This window comes from Paramacrobiotus metropolitanus, unplaced genomic scaffold (genome assembly GCF_019649055.1).
Source record: "Paramacrobiotus metropolitanus isolate TYO unplaced genomic scaffold, Prichtersi_v1.0 Parri_scaffold0000030, whole genome shotgun sequence".
Lineage (NCBI taxonomy): Eukaryota > Metazoa > Tardigrada > Eutardigrada > Parachela > Macrobiotidae > Paramacrobiotus > Paramacrobiotus metropolitanus.
The window spans coordinates 667,741-689,677 of NW_026570250.1; the positions used below are offsets into that span (position 1 = coordinate 667,741).

Here is a 21,937-nt window from a genome sequence, read left to right on the forward strand (position 1 = left end):
AGATTTTTATGCCATCAATAAAGTCATTTTACAGTATTACCGCTTACAGAGAAAACTGGTATTTTTGCGGTGTAAGTATTTGCGGCAGAGTTTAGCGTTGATTGCATGATGCTGCCGCCGGTGTACACAATGTACTCGTACTCACTGATATCGGAAGTGGTTGAATGCCGGTCTGCAAATAGCAGTGAAGCGTGTTACATCGAAGGTATCTCCCAGACTGCGGCTCCTTACCTGAGCATACCTATGTCACGGCCTCTACGGAAAAACGTAACTAAATGCTTGTATTAATCTCCAGCCAATACAGCTGACACCAACACTCACCTCCAGACCCCGTCTCAACTCAGTGGCTTGTTAACCTAAACCTGCTGGGTCGTTGCTGTAGTGCACCGCGGCGGTGTAAACTGATTTCCAAAATCGGCTGCCGCCGACCGAATGTGCGTATATGCGTATTCCGTGCTGCGCCGGACATTTACCCGTGATTTATACCAGAGTAATATCATTTTTACGACACTGCTTTGTAATACAAGAGCTAAAGAGCTTCTAAAGGAAGGGGTTTTCAGTTTAAGTGTTGTCTGCGGGACGTCCTTGTTAGCCGTGTAATTTCCTCATACTGTCACGGTCCCCATCACAGACCATTCCAGTACCGAAAAACGGCTACACCTTATTCCGTCGCTCACCGCACCGGCAGCTGCTGTACATCGCTCACTAATCAGCGGCTGAACAATACCCTGCATTTGCTCAGCTGTTTCCCAGTTTTGTTAGTCCACACAATAGACAGGCACTGCGCGTGCTACGGGCGAGGATGTGACAGGAAAGGGAAAGAAATCGCCACTCGCCGATCCAGAAACCTTTTGCTCAGAAATTGTGATTTCCAAGATTAAAGTCTACCCAGAGTATCTGTGGATTCCTTGGTTTAATTTCCACATTCCTATTAAATTATTCTCCAGAGATGTCGTACAAACCAGTTGCAACCAGTGACCCACAGGTATGCTGCTTTTTCTGATTAAATTTTAATCGAGATTTTTAAATCGAAGTTCAGAATTAGGGTGCGCATATATGTTGCAGTTCCCCAAAAATCAGATTTAAATATTTTCTGTTCCCTCTCCCCTGCAACCTTTGCAAAAGCTTAATCTTTATAGTAATTTTTGGGTAATTTCTTGGGATGGCTAAAAACCGGTACAGGTTGAAGACACCGGCGAGTATCGTTTTTTCCCCCCACCGGTAATAGCAATGCCGTATATCAGAAAATTGTATCCAACCCAACGGGAAATTTAAGACTGCAATGCTGCAAGTGTTTGCTCTTGACTTTGCAAAATGTCTTTTATTTAACACCGGCTGTGTGCTTGTTAATGGTCTAATATCATAGTGTGTAATCGAAGAAACTGCATGTTCATTTGGTTTATGCTTATGTATTTCTCTTTTAATTCAAACAAACTGCCGTTTGTGTGAGCTCGGTAAACACCCTTGTTGGATGTAGATATTTATAATTCTACAGAAAACACCGTACAGTAGTTGTTCAGGCGTAAATCATGGTTGTGTTGTGAATCACAATCGAAATAGTGCCGATTTCGCAAAATAAGTACCATGCTAGCGTTTCGGCTTTTCTGTGCGAAGATATGGTCTACTGTTCTTTTGTTAATCGATTTTAACTATGTAAAACCGATTGTTGCAGTTGCAACAATTCACAGCTGATCAGTTATCGTGGGCTTTGAAAATACGGTTTTCGAAACCTAAATTGGTTTTACTCCGCAAGCATACCCGCCTGAAGGAAAACAGTCGCAATTACCTAAAGGCAGCCACCTCTAATTAAGCACGGCTGCTGCAGCCGGCTTATTTCTTGTATCTGTATGTATTTGAAAGGTACGTGTGATGCATGCGCTACGTCCCACGGTGCTCTCAAGCGTCGTAATTATGTGGTGTTTTATTGAAAAATTCTACAGTAAATTTATTCTTCACTAGAAGTAAATATTGCAGTTTCCATATTTTGTTTTTTAAATTAGCGTAATCATCGAAGACGTTGGCTTTCTATAGAAAGGTCATCGCCTATGGCGCACTGTTGATTTGCGACATAAGCCGCACTGGTAGTCCAAGACTTTCCACGCTAGCAATTGCAACACCAAACTACTGTGATGCAACTGCAGACGATAATGGGCTTTACACCACAAAAGTTATTGCAATGCAGCTAACCCTTTATTAATTATGTGCAAAATGAGATATGATAATGCTCGTATTTGCTGAAAATTCTTCCTTATTTCACGGAATAATTCATTATCAGAAGATTTAATTTAGGCGCCGAAATGCACACCTTAGCCAGCGGAATACAAAAATATTTATTATCTTATCGGCGGTACATTCTTTATGTTAAAGATAAATATAATAAAAGCCTATTAAACACCGTTGTTGGCACAGTTCAAGCCTTTCATTGAGTAACGGGTGTACCATAAGGCTCACAAATATGGCATTTTAATTATCCGTTAGTTCGAAGGTTTCAGAATCGATCGATGGTTTTGTTTCGAAAGCATGTTACCTTTGAAAGTTAGTGAATTTTGCGAACAAGAGAAGTGCCTGATTATTTTACCAATTTTGAAGACCGCGTCATCGTCAATTTAAAAGTTTTTCGTGAATGTATGCTATTTCGTGTAGTTTTTCGTGGATGTTTGCACATTACGTTTTCTCAGCTATCTTTGAACTACCTCGTAGCATTCTCGTAGCTTTTTTCGCGTGGTCGCCTACAAGTCGTTACCTGTACCGTAGCAATGTACTGTGCAGTACAACTATATATGCAGCTTATTTGAAACCACTAACTTTTAACTCGTAAATGCCGTGGACAGGTATGAGATTTGGAAAAAGGCAAATGCAGGCCTAACAGATATAAAGAAGTGTCAACATAAATTTTTTTACAATATAAAGGAATCAATATCCGGTTCCAAAAGCTAAATTACAACGCAGGTTGGCCCCGAGGAAATATCCCTCGCACATTCGTAAAATACAAAGTTACAAACCCGCGGCTTACAATTAATATAGATATTAGACCAGCGGTTTTATGTCTCACAACTAGGATTCTTCAGTCGTAAGGAACAACGAAGGCACTTTAAAAAAATACACAGGAAACAACATTATTAAACCTGAACATTTCGGAAAATTGAAATTAATGGCTAGCTAGTGGCTACTCAACCGGCGTCTTTGATGATCCAGATATACAGGATCTACTCCTCTACCTTGACGCGCTGGCATATGTAATTTTAAAGTGGTGCACGAGTTTCCATTTTCCGTTAATATCGATAGGAGCAATAGGATCCAGACGTTAAAATACTGGATGTAGTCCTAAGTATTATGCAGTCAGAATTAAACTCTATTTTACTAATCCGAGAAAAACCAGATTCGTCAACGTACGAAAACGCACACGGAAACCACTTCTCAAAGCTTCTTTTCCCAAGACAAAGAATTCCGTTACCAAAAGCAGTAATGGAATTCGTCTTGTGGAATGGACATCTGTGTGAAAAATAGGCCCGAGAACGTCACTGCCGATTAGCATCAAGGGACGTCATTGGATTGATCCGGCCCTGTATGTTGAGCTCAACATGCGCACTGGCATTCTCATACACGGCGTGCACTTATTCACTCCGCTTCCTATCTCCACTTCGGACAGTGACAAAAATAGGGAACCGTACATCCATTCTGGTTTATGCACCGTATTCCCCTTTCCCCCGGCTTTTTTAAGAGATTTTTTCGCATTACTAAGCGATTAAAAATGCAGAAAGTTAGTTGAACAACACTCAGCCGGGATTGTCATCTGGATTGCTGTTTGATTTTGTGGAGAAATTTGCCAAATTCATTCCTTCTAAACGATTCCCTACGGTTTTTTTAAAGAGATCCCTTCTTTGACAAGATGAATGATGAGGTAGGCTTTAGAACAAAGCCGGGTTGTTGTAGGTTTTTCCAAGTTTTTACGTTAGAAACAGCATTGCTGAAGATAGCTGTAATTTTGTGGTAAATTCAGCCAGGAACCCGGGTGGGCGCTGGATTTTGCCGTGTATGTTGTAATAAGCAGATGAGTGTGCAGCTCCCTCCCTGTTTCTCTTGACTAGTGCGCGAAGCGCCTATTCACGCTGCTGCGTGTGTGCGTGTTCGGATAATCTAATCGACGGAGATCCATGTGTAGACTAGTGCTGCTATAGAGCGATTTCCCAATAAGTTTTCCTGTTGAGCAATATTGATCGGAAAATATATAGGCGATATGTACAACTGACAGCCTTTTCGGCACTCGGCGGCGCGGCACGATTATGTTAAGAACTCGGGAAAAACATCGCTGTAATCTGTGAATGTAACAAGATAGCGCTGGCATTTTGCTCGGCTGGGAATAACGTTTGTTCGACTGTAAAAAACAGGATTTGAACAGTGTTGTTGGTGACTTAAAACTGTTGCAGTTTTGTACGTACATTTACTATGTGTTTTCGCGAGTAGCCGTTTAAATGCAGTCTGTACAGACTGATAACACTGCAGTGACTGCACACAGTAGTTTTTATTCTTTTGTACGCCGGTAATAAATTACATTTTTTGCATTTTCCTCATTTGTGTCATATCTTTTGTTTGAACTTTCAAAATGCCAAATAAATAAATAATAACCCATGACTTAACTACGCGAAGAGGAATTTACCAGCATAGGGAATAAGTTAAAACTTCGAGAATAAAATAACAGAAAGACGATTAGGCAATACTTACCGGAAAAAGATGTTTGTTAGACATTAATTTTTCAACAGTTTAAACCGGATACTCTATATATTTGAGCGAAATTATAGCTATGGGATTTAAGAAATTATATATACCAGTTCAAGTGGCTCGGGAGCATTGCCCAGTGGGTGTTAAAAAGCTGTTCTTTCTGATTAAAAAGGCAAAAAACGCTGTCATAAATGAAGGGCAGTTTCTCCTTCGGTTATGGTCGCCTTGGTACGATTTCTCACGAAATTAAAGATTCCCCTCTACATGTACTTAAAGTATACTGTTGTACGGTGTAATTTGTCCATTAATCATTGTTTACGAAAATTTGATGATGTGCCGTTTCCATTAATCTTTTTTGTTTGACTAAATTCTATTAGCACTGTTTCGGTAATGGTGTCTCGAAGAGTAGTAGCCGGTGTGAAACTCCCATATCCGTTGATGACATCACACATGACTATGAGACAGCGGATGAATAATAATTTTTTTTACTTTTAAGTGAAGAGGCACTAATCTTTCTTGCTTTGCAGCATGGGCATGCAGAAAGTTACCGTGTGGCAACAGCCCCCATTGCACCTGACAACGGTAAAGTGCCGACGAAAAAGAAGGGCAAGGACAAGAAAGATGGCCTTGACGACCTCAAACAAGAATTGGATATGGTCAGCTTCATTACTTTTGGCACGCGCGTTATCAGCGCTAATGTTTTACGGGAGCACAATTGATGTTCATTTTAGGACGAGCATACCGTACCTATTGAAGACCTATGCAGAAGACTTGAAGTCGATCCAACAAGAGTAAGTCGTAACACAGACGTCGGATAAGGAACAAATAAGACATTGAATACTTTGATGCGATGATGTACAAGTGAATGAATACTTTGATGTACAAAAGAAAATTTTTTAGTTCGATTGTGAATCAGTATTCTCGTGAAGTACGTCATGTTCCAGGCGGTGTTATCAATTAATGGTTTTGTGCAGGGCCTTACCCATGCTATTGCCAAGCGGAATTTTGAGCGGGATGGGCCGAACGCTCTGACCCCTCCGAAGACCACCCCAGAATGGTTGAAATTCTGCAAACAGTTGTTTGGCGGTTTCTCCCTTCTACTGTGGGTGGGAGCTGTTTTATGCTTTATTGCATATGGTGTGACAGCGGCGCGTGAAGATGAGCCTCCTGCTGACAATGTACGGGACGAGTGTTCGTTTTTTTTGACAAAATAGGTTTTATAAAATTAATATGTTTTTGTCTTCCAGTTGTACCTGGGCATTGTGTTGACGGCGGTCGTGGTTATCACCGGCTGCTTCTCATATTACCAGGAAGCCAAATCCGCCCGCATCATGGACTCATTCAAGAATCTGATCCCGGCCTACGCGACCGTTATACGTGAGGGTGAAAAGAACAGTTTACTGGCGGAACAGCTGGTCCTTGGTGATTTGGTCGAGGTCAAGGGAGGCGATCGTATTCCGGCTGATATCCGTATCATAGAGTGCCGTGGAATGAAGGTACACTGCATTAGTTGCGTTATAATTTACAAGGTTTACTCTCGAGGAGTTATTGTTTGTAACTATTTTTTGCGAGTATGGGTCGTGGGATTTAGTAGCACCAAAACAGCCGTGGCAGAATTCTTGACAGATTAAGGGCTCTCTATAAAAATACAGCTCATACAGGCGAAATTGTTTTCATCGGCAAGCGGATGTCGTCCCCTACATGGTGATCTCGAATCGTTCAAATATTCCTTTTTCTACAGCAGAGTAAACACGCGCTTCAGATCCAGTTGGGCATAACATTATCCAATATGTTTTTGTTTACCCACACTTAAACTGATCGAGTTAACTCGGCACAAATCGCAATTGAGATGATGCACTGAACCGATCATTTATGTTGTTCTGAGCGGAACGGCGGATAAGATGCGACAGTTTGCCGATACAGAGACCAGATAGTGAACCGGCTGCCGTATCGGTAGGTTTTTATCAGGTACCGGGACCGTTAGGAAGCATTTTCCCGGGGAATGCAGCTTGCCGATTCATTGAGTGGTCGGACTCATTTAGGCAGGAATGCTGTGGCTACAGCCTACAACACTGAGTGTAAAACGCAGCACACACATCGGGCTACGAAGAGTGCTTAAGCGCAAATTGACGACTGGAATGTTGAAAGTGGCAGCATGGTTGGGGCTAGTGACGTCAGAGGAGAACGGCGCGTCCCTGGATGAGCTTGTGCTCTGTTAAGAGTGGAAAGTCTTTCCGGGCGCTGTATTTCTGATCTATGTGTGTGCGCACACCAGCGCCGAAGCCGTCTCGCGTTTTGGCTAATGTCGCACCGTAGGGTTTTCTTTGCTGTGCTTGAGCGGTCATAGATACAGACAGATCAGTGACAGATGCAGCTTTGTACAAGGACATACAGCCGGATAGAGAAAGATGAGAGCATTTGTTGACGATTTACATTTGCATTTTGGGGAAATTGTTTTCTAACATTTCCCGATTGTGTGTCAACAAGCACCGGTATGCAAATAGGTAGCACGATCCCGCGAGGGTCTTTGAAAGTGATTATCTTGCCATCCCGGCTGGTTTAGTAATTGGATCTGGGGAGAAGCATCTATTGAGAAAACAGCACAGGATGCGAAGGACTTAGAAACTCCAAAAAACGCGCCAAAAGTGCAAAAAGTGACATTTGGGCAGTAATAGTCTGTTTACGTTAACTGGATGAAAACTGCCTAATTTTTTGTCAAAAAAATCCTAATTTTTTATTGTTGTTCTAATGAAGTCATTAAATACTGGGAAATGTCATCAGCAGTTCACATTAGTAATCTCAGACTTTTTGGCATAAACGTGGTAGAGCAGGAAAAGCCCGGCGCGTTCTTGAGGTTCCTGTTTGACGGTTAATATTAGCAGTTTGCGCTAGCGTTATTAAGTTGCCCTTTGCACCATTAAGAGTGTGATACAGTAGCACATCAAATATCGAATTCCACCAGCTTCAATTTGTTTCCACAAGCATCGACTGCGACATGTGTAAAGCGTCTGGCATATGGAGCGGGTTTGTGCCGCCTCCGTCCCAACATTCATGCAGATAGTACTCGTACGGAAAGTTCGTGCAAGCGAGCGATCAAATGTTTGCCAGGGCTGACTATGGGACGAGAATCAATAATGTACTGCGGTACTGGAATATTGATGTGAGGGATAAGTGTTACATAATACGGTCCCGCGCTTGTGGTGTCTGGTCTTTCAAGAAACGGTTACAATTAAAATCATGAAGCAGTAATCGATAGGTCTGGCAGTATTGTGTGGCTGCAGGTGCTACAGTGTCTTGGAAAAGCAGTTTTCTTTCTTGTTATAGGTGGATAACTCTTCGTTGACAGGAGAATCCGAACCGCAATCCCGCAGTCACCAGACGACGCACACCAATCCTCTGGAAACCAAAAATTTGGCATTTTTCTCGACTAACATTGTCGAAGGTGTGTTGGATGCAGCCATCAAATCAATACATGTCAATAAAATTTATGTAATTAAGATACTTTCAAGGAAATATCACCTTAAAACGGTGATATAGTTGCCAGATGAAAATTATAACATTCTTTAAAACAATATTATGACCAGTTTACTGATATGACACAAATGTGGAAAAACAGTTTGTGAAAGCTGAAAGTACAGACCGGTAGATTTCCTAATAATTTTTATTCACTTGCTTGTATCCGCTTGTAGGCGTGGGTACTGGAATCGTGATTAATACCGGTGACAGAACGGTTATGGGTCGTATTGCCAATTTGGCCAGTGGCCTGGAGATGGGCCAGACACCAATTGCCCGCGAGATCTCACATTTTATCCACATCATTACCGGTGTGGCCGTATTCCTGGGAGTTACGTTTTTCATTATTTGTATTTTCCTGAACTACTTCTGGCTGGATGCTGTGGTGTTCCTGATTGGTATTATTGTGGCTAACGTCCCGGAAGGTCTGCTGGCTACGGTCACGGTAAGTTTTTCAAACCTTCCGTAAAATTTTGGTATGCGTTATTTACAATTGATTATTACATCAGGTGTGCTTGACACTGACGGCCAAACGCATGGCCGTTAAGAACTGCTTGGTCAAGAACTTGGAAGCCGTCGAGACGCTGGGTTCCACTTCGACCATCTGCTCGGATAAGACCGGCACTCTGACCCAGAATCGTATGACAGTGGCCCATATGTGGTTTGATAACCAAATTATGGAGTCCGATACAACGGAAACACAGCAAAGTAAGGAAAAACTTTACACTTCCGTTTGTTTGTGACTCTTATGGATGTATCGCAAAGCGAGGTCGTAACCGAATACACTTTAGCAATAGTTTGCTCATACATTGGCGAGTGGTGTTTGTTAACGTTGGTGACTTTTATAGATGCGGGAAGTTTCGACCGAAATTCAGCGAGCTGGAGAGCCTTGGTGCGTTGTGCGGCACTGTGCAATCGTGCCACTTTCAAACCGAACCAGGAAAAAGTGGCTATCCTCAATCGTCAAGTCAACGGTGATGCATCGGAGGCGGCTTTGTTGAAATTCGTGGAGCTGACCATTGGCCAAGTGGTGGAATATCGGGAGCGTAATAAAAAAGTCTGCGAAATTCCCTTCAACTCCACAAACAAATATCAAGTGTCCATTCATGAAACTGAAGAGCCAAATGATCCGCGCTACGTCTTGGTGATGAAGGGTGCCCCGGAACGCATTTTCGACTTGTGCTCATCAATACTCATCGGCGGTCACGAAGAGGCGGCCACCGCCGAATGGAAACGCCGCTTCGAGGACGCCTACCGTGAACTCGGTGGGTTAGGCGAACGTGTGATCGGTTTCTGCGATATGATGCTGCCGGCGGACCAATTCCCGCCCGGCTATCCGTTTGACCCCGAGGAATATAACTTCCCACAAAATGGCTTCCGCTTTTTGGGTCTGATGTCCATGATTGATCCACCGCGTGCTGCCGTACCCGATGCGGTCAGTAAATGCCGCAGTGCCGGCATTAAGGTCATCATGGTGACCGGTGACCATCCGATCACCGCTAAGGCTATTGCGCGCAGTGTCGGCATTATTTCGGCCGGTAATGAAACAGTGGAGGAGATTGCAGAGCGTTTGGGTGTGGACCGCAGTGAAGTGGATCCGCGCAAGGCGCGGGCGTGTGTAATCCACGGACAGGATTTACGAAGCATGGACGAGGCACAGATTGATGACATTTTATCGAATCACGATGAGATTGTCTTTGCCCGGACGTCACCGCAACAAAAACTGATTATCGTGGAGGGATGCCAGCGACAGGGAGCCATTGTGGCTGTCACTGGTGACGGTGTGAACGACTCTCCTGCTTTGAAAAAGGCTGATATTGGTATGTAAATCTGCATAGTATGATACTCGTATACGGGCATTTGTTTGTGTGTTTAATACTGAATATCAAAATTAATACAGCAAGGTACAAATTATTACAAATACCATAATGAAACATAAGAGTTAGCGATAACAAAATTAATGATATATATAATGCTATTGTAATACATGAAATTTCTGTTAAGCGTCCAAGTTAGGATATTTTGGCATTTCTAACATTTTAAGCTGACTGATTAATTAAATTTGATGGCTTCATATTATGGATTTGTGTCAACTGAACGCTCTGTTGGAATATTTTGACTGTGATATTGCAATTTTGTACTGTTCAAATATCGTATCCAATTATGCAGGTGTGGCTATGGGTATTGCGGGAAGTGATGTGAGCAAACAAGCTGCCGACATGATTCTGCTGGATGATAACTTCGCCTCTATTGTGGTGGGTATTGAAGAAGGACGTTTGATTTTCGATAACTTGAAGAAATCTATCGCCTACACTCTGACGTCCAACATTCCGGAAATCACGCCCTTCCTCTTCTTTATTCTACTTGACATCCCTCTGGCGCTCGGCACAGTTACGATCTTGTGCATCGATTTAGGCACAGACATGGTGAGTGCTGCAGATTTTTGAGATTTGGATTGAAATTGAAACGTAACTTCGTTTATTGTCAAAATATTTAAAAATTTAAATTTGCGTTGCGACGAAGACGACGAAGACGGTCAAAATTACTTAAACCAGGCGGAAAACATGTTTTAAGTGTCTGTTCGATTACGAAAATGCATTGCAATTACCGTAGTAACGAACCGTTCGCTACAGGTACCAGCTATTTCTTTGGCCTATGAAAAAGCGGAGAGCGATATTATGAAACGCCGACCACGTAATCCAAAGCTTGACCGTCTGGTGAATGAGCGCTTAATTGGTCTGGCATACGGACAAATCGGCATGATTCAGGCCTTGGCGGGATTTTTTACCTACTTTGTCATCATGGGTGAGAATGGCTTCCGACCGTACGATCTGCTGAAAATCCGTGACCGTTGGGAAGCGAAAGGCATCAACGATTTGCAGGACTCTTATGGACAGGAATGGGTAGGTGGATCTGTTGGTTGAAGCACTGTAGTTTTGACCTCATGAAGATGTTTATTCAAGAAAATGATATTACATTGCTTAACTTCATGGGTTTACTTATTGAAATTTTCAACATAATTGTGTAGACCTTTGAGCGACGTAAGGTTCTGGAATATACTTGTCACACGGCGTTCTTCGTGGCTATCGTCGTGGTGCAATGGGCGGATTTGATCATCTCCAAAACCCGACGCAACTCGATCTTCCACCAAGGAATGGAGTAAGTATTTTACGTCAGATCTGGTTGAAATTGGCATTATGGGTATGGTTTTTGCAGTAACTGGATGTTGAACTTCGGTCTGGTGTTCGAAACCGTTTTGGCTGCCTTCCTATCATACTGCCCCGGCATGGACAAGGGTCTTCGAATGTATCCTTTGAAGTAAGTTTTTCGATCAGCTAACGGCAAACCGTGTGCGCTACGAGAGCGCGTTCACGAAACAATTTTGCTTTGCGCATATTCTGTGTGAGGATCGAGAGAAGTATTTGTATATTATACGCAATGTATGGTGTGGTATTTTGCCTTTAATTACAGGTTAGTTTTAATCCGAATACATACTTCGTAATAAACGGGTTGATTGATAGCTGCGTACTGTATTGTACATGTATATTTTTACTGCGTTTTGGATAAATAATGTGGCTGTGCACAGCTAATGGTTCAGTATATTGGCGGTGACGATTGGAGCTGGTTTTGGCCCTCAAATGGATGTTAAAAGTTGCATTTTTTGTAGGATAAACTGGTGGTTTCCTGCCATGCCATTCAGTTTGATGATCTGGATTTATGATGAATGCCGTCGATACATTTTGCGTCGCAATCCAGGTGGTTTTATTGAACGCGAAACATATTATTGATTGCTTATACGTCAGAGCAACGCGCGCGGGGATGGCATTATTATCCTATATTGTATTTTCATCCCGAATTTCGGCAAAGAAATGTGAAAAATTGGTATCCTGTGCAATTAATAAACGCAGAAGGGATTCAACAAGCGTGGACGGGTTTGTTGTGGTGTGTTCGTTTATTTTTTTTCTCCTGTTTTCCGTGTGGCTTGTCTTTTTTGGGGCAAGCCGAAAAATAACTTATGTCCTCTAGCCATTGTCCTCAGCTGATGATTTGTGGTTTTGCGAGTGTGTTGATGATGATTGTTGTTGACTTTATTATGTGCTCTCGCATTTCACTTATTCTTCAGTTATTAGTCCAAACCGAGTCAAAGCAGAAATGCTTAAAAGTAACCAAGAATGATTTTCTACGCTGTTGACTTAAAATAGGTAATTAGAAAACGGTCTGCTGCCGCTGGAGCACGCGGCCTTGATAATTTGATGGTGCCGTTTTTGTTCGTTCGCAAGGAATTTATTTGATTATTGGTATATTTAGTTCTAAGATTTGACACACCGATTGAACACAACTTTCGAATGCACGATATTAAGAGATGAAATAAGTTTTTTGCTGAGAAATTTGGGGGATGAGAAATTGCATTTTCTGCGTGTATTTATTTCATGTGGAGCACAAAAACACAACTGCGGTTGTATCACGAATCACAAAATTTGATGTACGAGAATTATTGCTGCTCAGAAATCTGAGAAGCGTCCCAAAAGGCAATTGTCCAAAAAATTTTTGCCGCTTCCAGTTTTAGAGACTGTTGCTTTTGGGCTGGCAGTTTTGTTTGGCGCACTCTTTGTAACAGCTCGCAAATTTCTCTCCATCTAGTTGGTGGCGTATGTTGGCAAAGTCTGCCAGCTTTGGTGTCCTGTTAATTGAAACACGCATAGTAATAAAGCGGCACATGACGATTTTATGACTTAAATAATCAAACTACACAAATAAATTACGTATAATCGCATTCGTCGAGCGTGACCTTTTCCGAGATCTGAACTAAGTACCTATCCGTATCAGCAAGTACTGCTGAATTTTCGGCTGTAAAGCGCAGTTTCATACCAACCTGGAACACGCGACATTGAAAAAGTAATCACAGACCAAAGTGAGCTGATTAAAAAGTGTTCCATTGTTGCATTGGTAAGATGTCTGGTATCCATCTTCTGTACACCTAGGAAAAGTCGACGTTGAAATGTGAAGTTCTTCAAACGATATTTCCGTGACAAAGAATCGCGAAAGCACTAATTATTGTGCATAACGGGGCCGCAATTGCTCCTCGGACAAAAGGCATAGCGCATTACCGGTAATAGGTTCGGCAGTTTGTGTTCACATCAGCATATAATCCCGGCTGTTTGACATTATCACAGAAGGCCTTCGATGTCGCATTTTTTGACTTTTCCGCCGATTTGGAATCCGGTGCGCCTTTCATCCCGCTGCTAAGAAGCTTTTTCACCTCTTCTGGATTGGCTACAACAGTCTGGGCACCGGAAATGATACCATCCATTGGATCAGCAAGGACGAATCTGAACATTACTTGCATAAAAGCCAACGTAACTGTGAGGTTGACAATTGAACAAAGCATCTTTAATCTTTATAGCATAAATGCAAATACATAAACAGTTTAAGCGACTATCGCGTTATGGTAGTTGCAGTCTCTAAAGATGTAAGCGCTTTATACTGCCGGTCACTTTCAGTTATGCTCAATTTAGATGGCGTGTCGTAATTGTTTTAAACTGTATGGTCTGCAGACGAAATAATTATATGGGAAAAAATCTGCAAATTAATAATAACTGTTTCACGCAACACAATTGGAACAGAACGCCGTATGATTTTTCATTTTTGTGCAGCGGCTGTTGTATACATATGCAAAGCCTAAGCAGGATTATAACATTGTCGCGCGTGCAAGCAACGCCTTGTTAGGACACGAGCCAAATTTAAATCAAATGCGTTAATATGCATGTATATGTTTCTGCAATCTCATAATAATATTACGACCATCAATATGTCATTAAATTTTAGTAGACAAACATATATTTTCAAAACTCTATATTAACAACACCAAGATTAGGGATTACTACAGTACCTGTTCACTCATCCATGTCCAGTCCTATTTACACGTCTGAACTTAATGTTGAGTAAGCCGACGAATGCTGTCGATACAGTTAGTATACACAAGTACAAAACAGGCTCATTAAAACTGGAGTGCTGCTCTAGCGCTTAAAAAACAATATGTATTTACGACACAAACAATACACTTAAAACGTTAATAATTATTAACGTAGGTGCTTTTCCGGTGGATCATGAAACATCGTATGCGATGTTCAACGCGCGCCATTACAGTATATCATCAAAAATTTACTTACAACAACCGCACAATAATAATTACGAAATCGCATTATAAAAATGAAAAGGTCTAAAACGAGACAAACTTGAATTATTCTACACCGGCGGAAACGAGCAAAGCGAAGGGACACAGTGTGTTCGATAAAGCACCCACGGCACTTTTGTTTATCTGCTGGATGGTATACCGTCATCTACACATGATTACAGCTGCGTTTCGAATGCATACTTTGGTAAACGCCAATAATCTGTAATCACAAATGCAGACTTGGACCGATAAAATATTGGTAACTACGCATTGTGGTACTCCGGTTCTTAACTTCCAAATGGTGAATTACCCGAAGTCTGGCTGTTGTTAAGGTTTACTGTTTCAGTACAAAACAAAGCCTCGTAAAGTTAAACTTGTAAATCTGAAGAAAAACGCTTCAAAAGCATAACCTGCTATCGCAGCCGTTCTTGTATGGAGTTCATTAATACTGAAATCATATGATAATATGGATATCATCCTAGATTTGACAGATGAAAGCATCTTAACACCTTATGTGTACCCCGAATCTTTGTCTCCGAAGAATATTTGGCGCCAACTTTGCTCTCTTACAATATTGGTCATACTCGGAGGATACGCGTTGTACTTAATTACAGCCGCCGTGAACTATTATTTATTTTTCGACAAACGCCTGCTGCAGCATCCTCAGTCTTTGAAGGTGGGTGAGCAGCATGTTTTTATTGGTTTTCTTAATAATACGGGGTGAATTTTATTTTAAGTTGCGCATTGCCATTTCCCTTTTAAATGTCAGTGCGCAACTATATATCCAGCAAATTTTTAATAGACAAAAACTGACTACTGACTTATTCATAAAGTGTATTATATGTATGAAATTTTACTACCTAATTCAAAATACAGTTCTTTGGAGTCTTACCGTGTTATTACGCTTCTTTTAGTTAGTTAGGCATTTGTAAGGAATCTTGTAAAATCTTGTGAATGATAAAATGAAATGGACGAAATGCTGTGATTTGCTCAAACCATAATCACGCGATGTCGTTACTTTTACCGTCCACTGCATATTTATGAGCCGGTCATTGGCTGTTATACGCTACCGATTAGCTTCCACTACAAAGTTTATGGTTCACCACTGGCAGAGCAAAGTTCAGTGGAAGTATGAAGTTTAATTTACAGTTACGATCTACTTTTAGATTCTTTTGCTAATTAATAACAGCAAAATTTTGTAAAGGTTTTGTGCTTTTAATCTTGAGCAACACCAAAACTACAATAGCGGTTTAAAAAAAATAAACAAAATTAACTCAACAAGCATACTCATAATAATTACTGTACCTACAATACTTTTAGATATGAGAGTGTGCTTACTGCCTACGCCTGTATAATGCGTACAACTTTGCAGTGTTGCAATTTTTGTTTGCTGTATACAGTTGCAGACATTCCGAAGATTGTGAAGAAAACTATTATTGCGCGTCACAGGTAAAATATTTTTTAAAGTGTTTCCCAAAATTGCATTGCAGGATCAAGTCAAACAGGAGATATCATGCTCAACGCGGGCAATTCCCCTCATGTCTTTTTTGTCGGTTCTGATGTTCCTGGCAGAAATCCGCGGCTACAGCAAACTGTTCGATAGTTTCGACGAGACCAGATTAGGTAATATATAATGACTCTTTAAGTCTTTATCAAGGAAAATTCCTTAATTAATAATTTATGTTGTCATCCCAGTTTTCAAAAAGAAAGTGGCGGGAGATAAGCAGGCTGGAACTGATCATGAAGCGCAACATCCGTATATGTACATGGTAATGATGATATTACCACAGCATTTCTGTTCTGCAGGCAAATGGAGTATACCACTCTACAGCGCTTCGTTTATTTTTTTTACCGACTCTTTAATCTACTGGATCCACCGTGGACTGCACTCGCGGTTTTTTTACAAAAACCTCCACAAACAACATCACAAATGGAAAGTGCCGACGCCGTTTGCCAGTCATGCATTTCACCCGATCGATGGCTTCGTACAATCGTTTCCTTATCATCTATACGTTTTCCTGTTTCCCATGCACAAGTGGACTTACCTGGCGTTGTTCGTTTTTGTTAACGTGTGGACCGTCTCAATACACGACGGTAATTACAAGGTTCCTATGCGTCTTAAAGAGATCATTAATGGCGCGGCGCATCATATGGATCATCATCTTTTCTACAATTACAATTATGGCCAGTTTTTCACCTTTTGGGATCGAGTAGGAGGGTAAGTTGTGCTGGATTTTGTCAAATCTCTGCTTTTCGTACAAAATATTTATTGCAGATCATATCGCAACCCAAGTTCATTTGAAGGAAACGGGCCACTAAAAGATATTGAAGAAAAGGAAAAGAGAACTTGATAACTTGAAAAACTATTTAGACTACCCGAGTTTGTGGTTGGTTACAAAGATTCATATAGTCGTGGTTTTCTAAGATTAACTAAATTTAATGTCTCTTCGATATGCTCCACTAAATTTAATGTCTCTTCCTAATTGTTTTGCTTTATTATTACTGACTGGATGCACGTTTCGTGTATGTAGTTTTGTACGAGCTAATGAATGAAATCAAAGAATGTTAATGAATAATTTGGCATAGAGTATTTCTGTCACTGTTATACAGCAACTGAAATACCTTATATAGATATATGGCTCGTATAATAAACAGCACACATGTACGTTCCCGTGCACGTAAAGGTCATACCTGGGAAGTGTCACGCTGTCGACTGGCAAGAGCGCAACTTCACAGGAGGTTAATAAATTTAAGAGTAGAATGTATACAGTGTGCCAAGTGTAAATGCAGTAGTAAACATATATAAAATAAGGACAATCCAGAGGAAGATCTGGGTTGACGAAACACTAAATTCTGATGCTTTTATGTTTGGATATGCACCAATATTAAAAGACCGAAACTTGGAACACTATTCAAAACCTATGAGCGCCTTTAAAACAAGCTTTAATTTGTCATTGAACTTAGGAATACTAAGTCGAGCGTTGATTATTATAGGTAGCATCGCAGAAACGAAGGGTTTACATACTAAAAAAATTCCTAAAGAACGTTACATTTACGAACTGTGGCCGATACATGGCCATACTTACGTACAGATGTCAATACTGCAGCTGACCTATTGCAAAGGTTAAAAGACCAAAAGCTCCACTAATTAAGCACAGCCAATGATAAAATTTTGTCGCCAGAATGCGGTAATACGCCGAAAATTTCATTGCCGAAAAGGTGTAGCTTGACGTCGACGGATGTGCTGTCAAGGATCCAATTTGCGCACTTACGTAGCCGCACCCAGTGCACAGATGCGCATACAGGAATCAAAAATCGCGCCATGTGCTAATTTTTACTCGGTAACACCCCGAGGATTTTCCTTTCCAAACAACGCATGCCTGCATCACAAAGTTTATAACGCAGGATAGAGAAAAATAATTCGGATAATGCATTGGTCAGTATTATTAATGGTCTCGAAGACAACTGGGGATATTATAAAACGTGACCTTTTCAGGTTTCAGGTATTTGTGAGTTCAAATATATTATATTTTATTAAAACTTTACCGGTCGCAATCAACCCAACCCAAACACAATATAATATGTGCCTGCTGACAAAAAGTTACAGATGAGCAATGCTGCTGTGATTATTATGCTACTCGGCCCGTAGAAGAAAGTAAACACACTTACAATTATTGCTATGAATCGTAAAAATAAAATAGTGACTTCAATATCATGAAGCTAGCTCTCAAATTAACGGATTGGCAAAAATGAATGCAAGTTAGGTATTGTGTGATAAATACAATTATACATGCTACACTTTAGTAAGTAGTTGTTTAATACATACAGGGTACAATACTACGTAGCCAATTATAGGGTAATTACGATACTTCTGCCTAAAGCAACTTGACGCAAGACTGGTTAGCAAGTATATAATAACGTATCCTTTGCAATAATGTCTTGATACGGTCTTCGAATTTTTATGTATGATGTTAATCTGCTGGAACCACTTCTGTAGCGCTCACAGTTAGTGATGTCCAATATCTAACGGTGTTGTTTTTTATCGTTAGCATAATACTGCCCTTGCGCGGCGCAGCAGCAACCGGTATCCCTGCACGTTTGCTTCTGGTTAGTAAACACTGTTATACCACTAAAGTAGTCTCTTGATTGCGCTCTCATCCACAAAGGTTTATGAGTGCCCATTGTTCCATACGGATTAAAACGCATAAAAGGATGGGGCGCTCAGGAGGATCTGTGATAAGCTCAGCTGCCCACATACTATCAGTCGCACTATGTTTTTGCATTCACACTGAACTAGCAAATTGTGGAAGTTTGTTCGAGATGGAGCCCTCATGGAATTCGTTAAAGGTCACAGTTTTTCCTGGCCGACCACTGGAAGCCGTGGGGGTGCCCCATTACGTACATGACGATACGTACCTATTCCCAGAAATCACTCTGGCCAAAAGATACAGTTTTTCTCTGGGGTCCCAGATGTGGAGAGCGGCCAGGATTCCACAGTTGTATCAATCTGGACCGAAAAGACCCGTGATAGTGTCCCCGATAAATCGCCATATTAGCCTGCAGTATCGCGAGCCAGATAAATCACCAGAGGCGACAACTGCTCGACCAACACCGGCTACTAAAACCAAACATCGCACGTCCTCTTTTGGCCGTCAATTTTTCATCTCGAAAAGCTGGATGCCGGGAACTTAACCACGTCCAAAAATGGTTAAGATGGTTATGCCTTGAACTTAACCACCCGTGGAAGTTCCTATAATTAGAATTTTCACTCTTCCCGAATTTCATTCTTACCCAACTACAGTTTAAGATTGTTGAAATTCTGATTTAAATACTCTGTACATTATTTTGCAACAACGCTATAAATTCGTTACAGTGTCATATTAAGTCGTTACTTTTGAAAAACAGTTACAAATGAAAGGCACGGAAGCTAATGTATTTCCAGATTAACCGAGCAAGTTCCTGTGCTTTTTGCAACAGAAAATTCGTGAGCAATAATGCCACATGTCATACGCCCAGTAGCCGTGTATAACTGTGGTGACCTTTACGGTATTTTAAACAACGAAAGAGATGGCTGTACAGTCCATACTCAAAGCTTTCGAAATTTCAAACATACTCTAATTTTTCGTACATTAATACTTTCTGCCGATATATGTGCACGTAGATGCTACCGAAAAAAAGCCGCCACTGAAAATCGGTCTAAATGCTCCAAAAAATTTACTATTCAACTACCAGTAAGTTGGTATCACGAAAAAGGTTAACGTTTGTCATACAACTGTAAGTGAAGCTAGCGCGAAGAGCTAGCGATGGTTAATTTATTAACGTATATAATTTCAAACTACTTCGTCTTCGCAAGCAATTTTTATTAACTCCATTTTCATTTTCTGCACTCCTTAAACGGGAAAGCGAATCGTGCACAATAACATTTCTACTGCTTTGTAAGTTAGTAGAAAGTAGATACGGCTCCATTATTTTCATAGATCTTGAATGTTGCCGTGTATGTTATTGTACCACACCATAAGGGGATCATTTTTATCCACATCATGAGGCTTGTAAAGCACATAAACCACTTTCCAATCCTCCTGCCGTTGTGCGCCTCCTCTGGACATGGCTTTTTTTGACGCTTCGTTCTCTTCCCAGATGAACATAAAGCTGGTTTCCTGTCCGATATTCTGCAAATCTTTCGCACTGTGCCACATTAATTTACTTGCCAAACCCTGACCACGAAACTCCGGTTTAACAAATCCCGCTGACATGGCCATATCGGCACTGATTATTCCGAAACCTATGAGCTGCCCGTCTTTATATGTGCCAATCATTGGAAAATGGTGGTCGTGAAGGTGATAAAGATATTGCAGTGTTTCACCGGTGCCGGCACCGTAACGCCACAGTGTGCTCAGTGTCGGCATATCTTCGCGATCAGGCCGACGAAAGGTGATCCCGTCTGGTGATGCAGGCATCGGAATCCTACAGTCGACTACATAATCATCATGTGCATTTTAAAACCACAAACTATTTAGTCAAAATCGCATAAATTTGGCAAGTCTGTCGGTATCGTTTTCTTTTGCTGACTTTTTCGACATGCTGTGCCGCCCGCTTTAATTAGTAGCACATCTACATAATAGATTATATGTTGCTGCATTCTTTTATAAATTTTTCAAGTATCAGTCATTCATGCAGCTGTATTAAGAGATTGCTTGTATGTTTTGTTTACGCACTTGCTAACTTCCGCGGGAATAACAATCCAACCGGTAGCGGTGAAATCCGCATGTTGCTTTGGTCCTATAGCGGAACCGCGTTTGCTGCACACTTCTTCCAGCACCGGGAGAAGATTTTCTGGAATCGCTGCAATGCATATTAAAACGTAAGGTTATACGCAATTAAACTGCACATATTTACACGTGAAAAATGAACCAACATATGGATGACAGAGCTTTTACCTTGAAAGTAGCCGGCTGCTTTCCAGTTTATCGCATCCTGTTGGTCCAGTAATGTCCGGAAATTCTCCACGTCCGTGACAACCGCATTGTACATGTAGTAGCTTCGTCTGGGAACGTAATCCTGCAAACTGAGAAGTTTTAATGTGGGAGACACATTAAGACATGTCTGTGCTTCAAAGCGTACGTTTTGATAGTTAATTATCGGATATCAGTACATTTACACTGGTTGACAAATAGCTCGGCATACCAGTTGCTAAAATAACTAACACAGCATTTATTGATTTTAACAGAAAGTTTATGCAAGCAATTATAGCTGTTTTAATCACGTACGTACTTCATGAAGCGGAAGCCGTTCTTGCTGCTCAGGGTTCTGTGATGGATGTTTTGGGCTTGGTCGGACTAAGCAAGCAGTAAAATTTGGGAACCGGTCTGCAAATCATGCGCAACATATATCAAAAAGTTTTTAATTTGGCAGCCTAAAACAGGCTAATGTTTGCACATTGGTGACGCAACAACAGGTTGCTGCGTACGCAATTTGCGCAGCCGTCATTATTTCGAACGTTTGCATTTGTTATTGTTCAAGTCAAAAAGTACCAAAATCTGACATTTTGTTTCAGTTTAAAGTTTTAAACAGGCACGGCAGTCATTACCGACCACAAAATCCAGCCCTGGCCATGCGAAAGAATTTCTCTTTAAATGGTTCTCAGCGAGTTTCAAAACCTGTATGGAAAACAGAAATTTAAAAGTGATGTGACGTCGTTGTAAAGTTGCTGCTTTAAAAATTAAAGGTTAACTCACAGGATACGACTGTGGCAGCAGACGTTTAAGCTCCGCAACAAACTCCGTCAACTGATCATCATTTATTATAACCATTTTAACGAAATACTTGAAAAAATCTTACAATGGCAAACTCTGTATTTGGTAAATTCGCCTCTTGCTACTACTCCAGCAAATGCAGAATATAAAATAAATAATAATGTATCTATATACAGTACTATATTTCAGCATTGCCGACAATCGTGTATGAGAAGCCAATATCAGGCTGAAGCTTTCCTCGATAAAATTTGTCCTTGATTATCACGAAAAAATCTAC

General features: G+C 41.0%; 4 protein-coding genes across 8 annotated transcripts; 2 read left to right on the forward strand and 2 right to left on the reverse strand.

Moving 5' to 3' along the window:
- Positions 1-261: 261 nt before the first annotated feature.
- LOC129588623 (sodium/potassium-transporting ATPase subunit alpha-B-like) lies at positions 262-12,408 on the forward strand. 2 transcript variants are annotated; one of them, XM_055482937.1, is made up of 14 exons: positions 262-985; positions 5,247-5,375; positions 5,451-5,510; positions 5,694-5,897; positions 5,967-6,215; positions 8,044-8,161; positions 8,409-8,677; positions 8,742-8,940; positions 9,081-10,052; positions 10,402-10,658; positions 10,866-11,135; positions 11,261-11,391; positions 11,449-11,550; positions 11,900-12,408. In XM_055482937.1, the coding sequence occupies exons 1-14, from the start codon at positions 950-952 to the stop codon at positions 12,018-12,020; spliced, it is 3,117 nt and encodes a 1,038-aa protein (XP_055338912.1). In that variant the 5' UTR covers positions 262-949; the 3' UTR covers positions 12,021-12,408. The 2 variants fall into 2 exon arrangements, with proteins under 2 accessions (XP_055338912.1, XP_055338913.1); XM_055482938.1 differs by lacking the exon at positions 262-985 and adding an exon at positions 3,606-3,901.
- Positions 12,409-12,506: 98 nt separating this feature from the next.
- LOC129588626 (U-scoloptoxin(01)-Cw1a-like) lies at positions 12,507-15,375 on the reverse strand. Of its 3 annotated transcripts, none has more exons than XM_055482943.1 (4): positions 15,300-15,375; positions 13,341-13,562; positions 13,106-13,210; positions 12,507-12,913 (listed from the first exon to the last, which is right to left on the reverse strand). In XM_055482943.1, exons 2-4 carry the CDS (start codon positions 13,541-13,543, stop codon positions 12,796-12,798), a joined length of 426 nt encoding a protein of 141 aa, XP_055338918.1. In that variant the 5' UTR covers positions 13,544-13,562; positions 15,300-15,375; the 3' UTR covers positions 12,507-12,795. The 3 variants fall into 3 exon arrangements, with proteins under 3 accessions (XP_055338918.1, XP_055338916.1, XP_055338915.1); XM_055482941.1 differs by lacking the exon at positions 15,300-15,375 and adding an exon at positions 14,123-14,605; XM_055482940.1 differs by lacking the exon at positions 15,300-15,375 and having other exon boundaries at positions 13,341-13,672.
- LOC129588625 (lathosterol oxidase-like) lies at positions 14,621-16,994 on the forward strand. Its single transcript, XM_055482939.1, has 4 exons — positions 14,621-15,083; positions 15,898-16,030; positions 16,214-16,625; positions 16,683-16,994. The coding sequence occupies exons 1-4, from the start codon at positions 14,874-14,876 to the stop codon at positions 16,756-16,758; spliced, it is 831 nt and encodes a 276-aa protein (XP_055338914.1). The 5' UTR covers positions 14,621-14,873; the 3' UTR covers positions 16,759-16,994.
- A 2,758-nt stretch (positions 16,995-19,752) lies between these two features.
- LOC129588616 (uncharacterized) lies at positions 19,753-21,909 on the reverse strand. 2 transcript variants are annotated; one of them, XM_055482929.1, is made up of 6 exons: positions 21,643-21,909; positions 21,495-21,564; positions 21,179-21,273; positions 20,845-20,965; positions 20,623-20,749; positions 19,753-20,371 (listed from the first exon to the last, which is right to left on the reverse strand). In XM_055482929.1, exons 1-6 carry the CDS (start codon positions 21,715-21,717, stop codon positions 19,879-19,881), a joined length of 981 nt encoding a protein of 326 aa, XP_055338904.1. In that variant the 5' UTR covers positions 21,718-21,909; the 3' UTR covers positions 19,753-19,878. The 2 variants fall into 2 exon arrangements, with proteins under 2 accessions (XP_055338904.1, XP_055338905.1); XM_055482930.1 differs by having other exon boundaries at positions 21,499-21,564; positions 21,643-21,692.
- Positions 21,910-21,937: the final 28 nt, after the last annotated feature.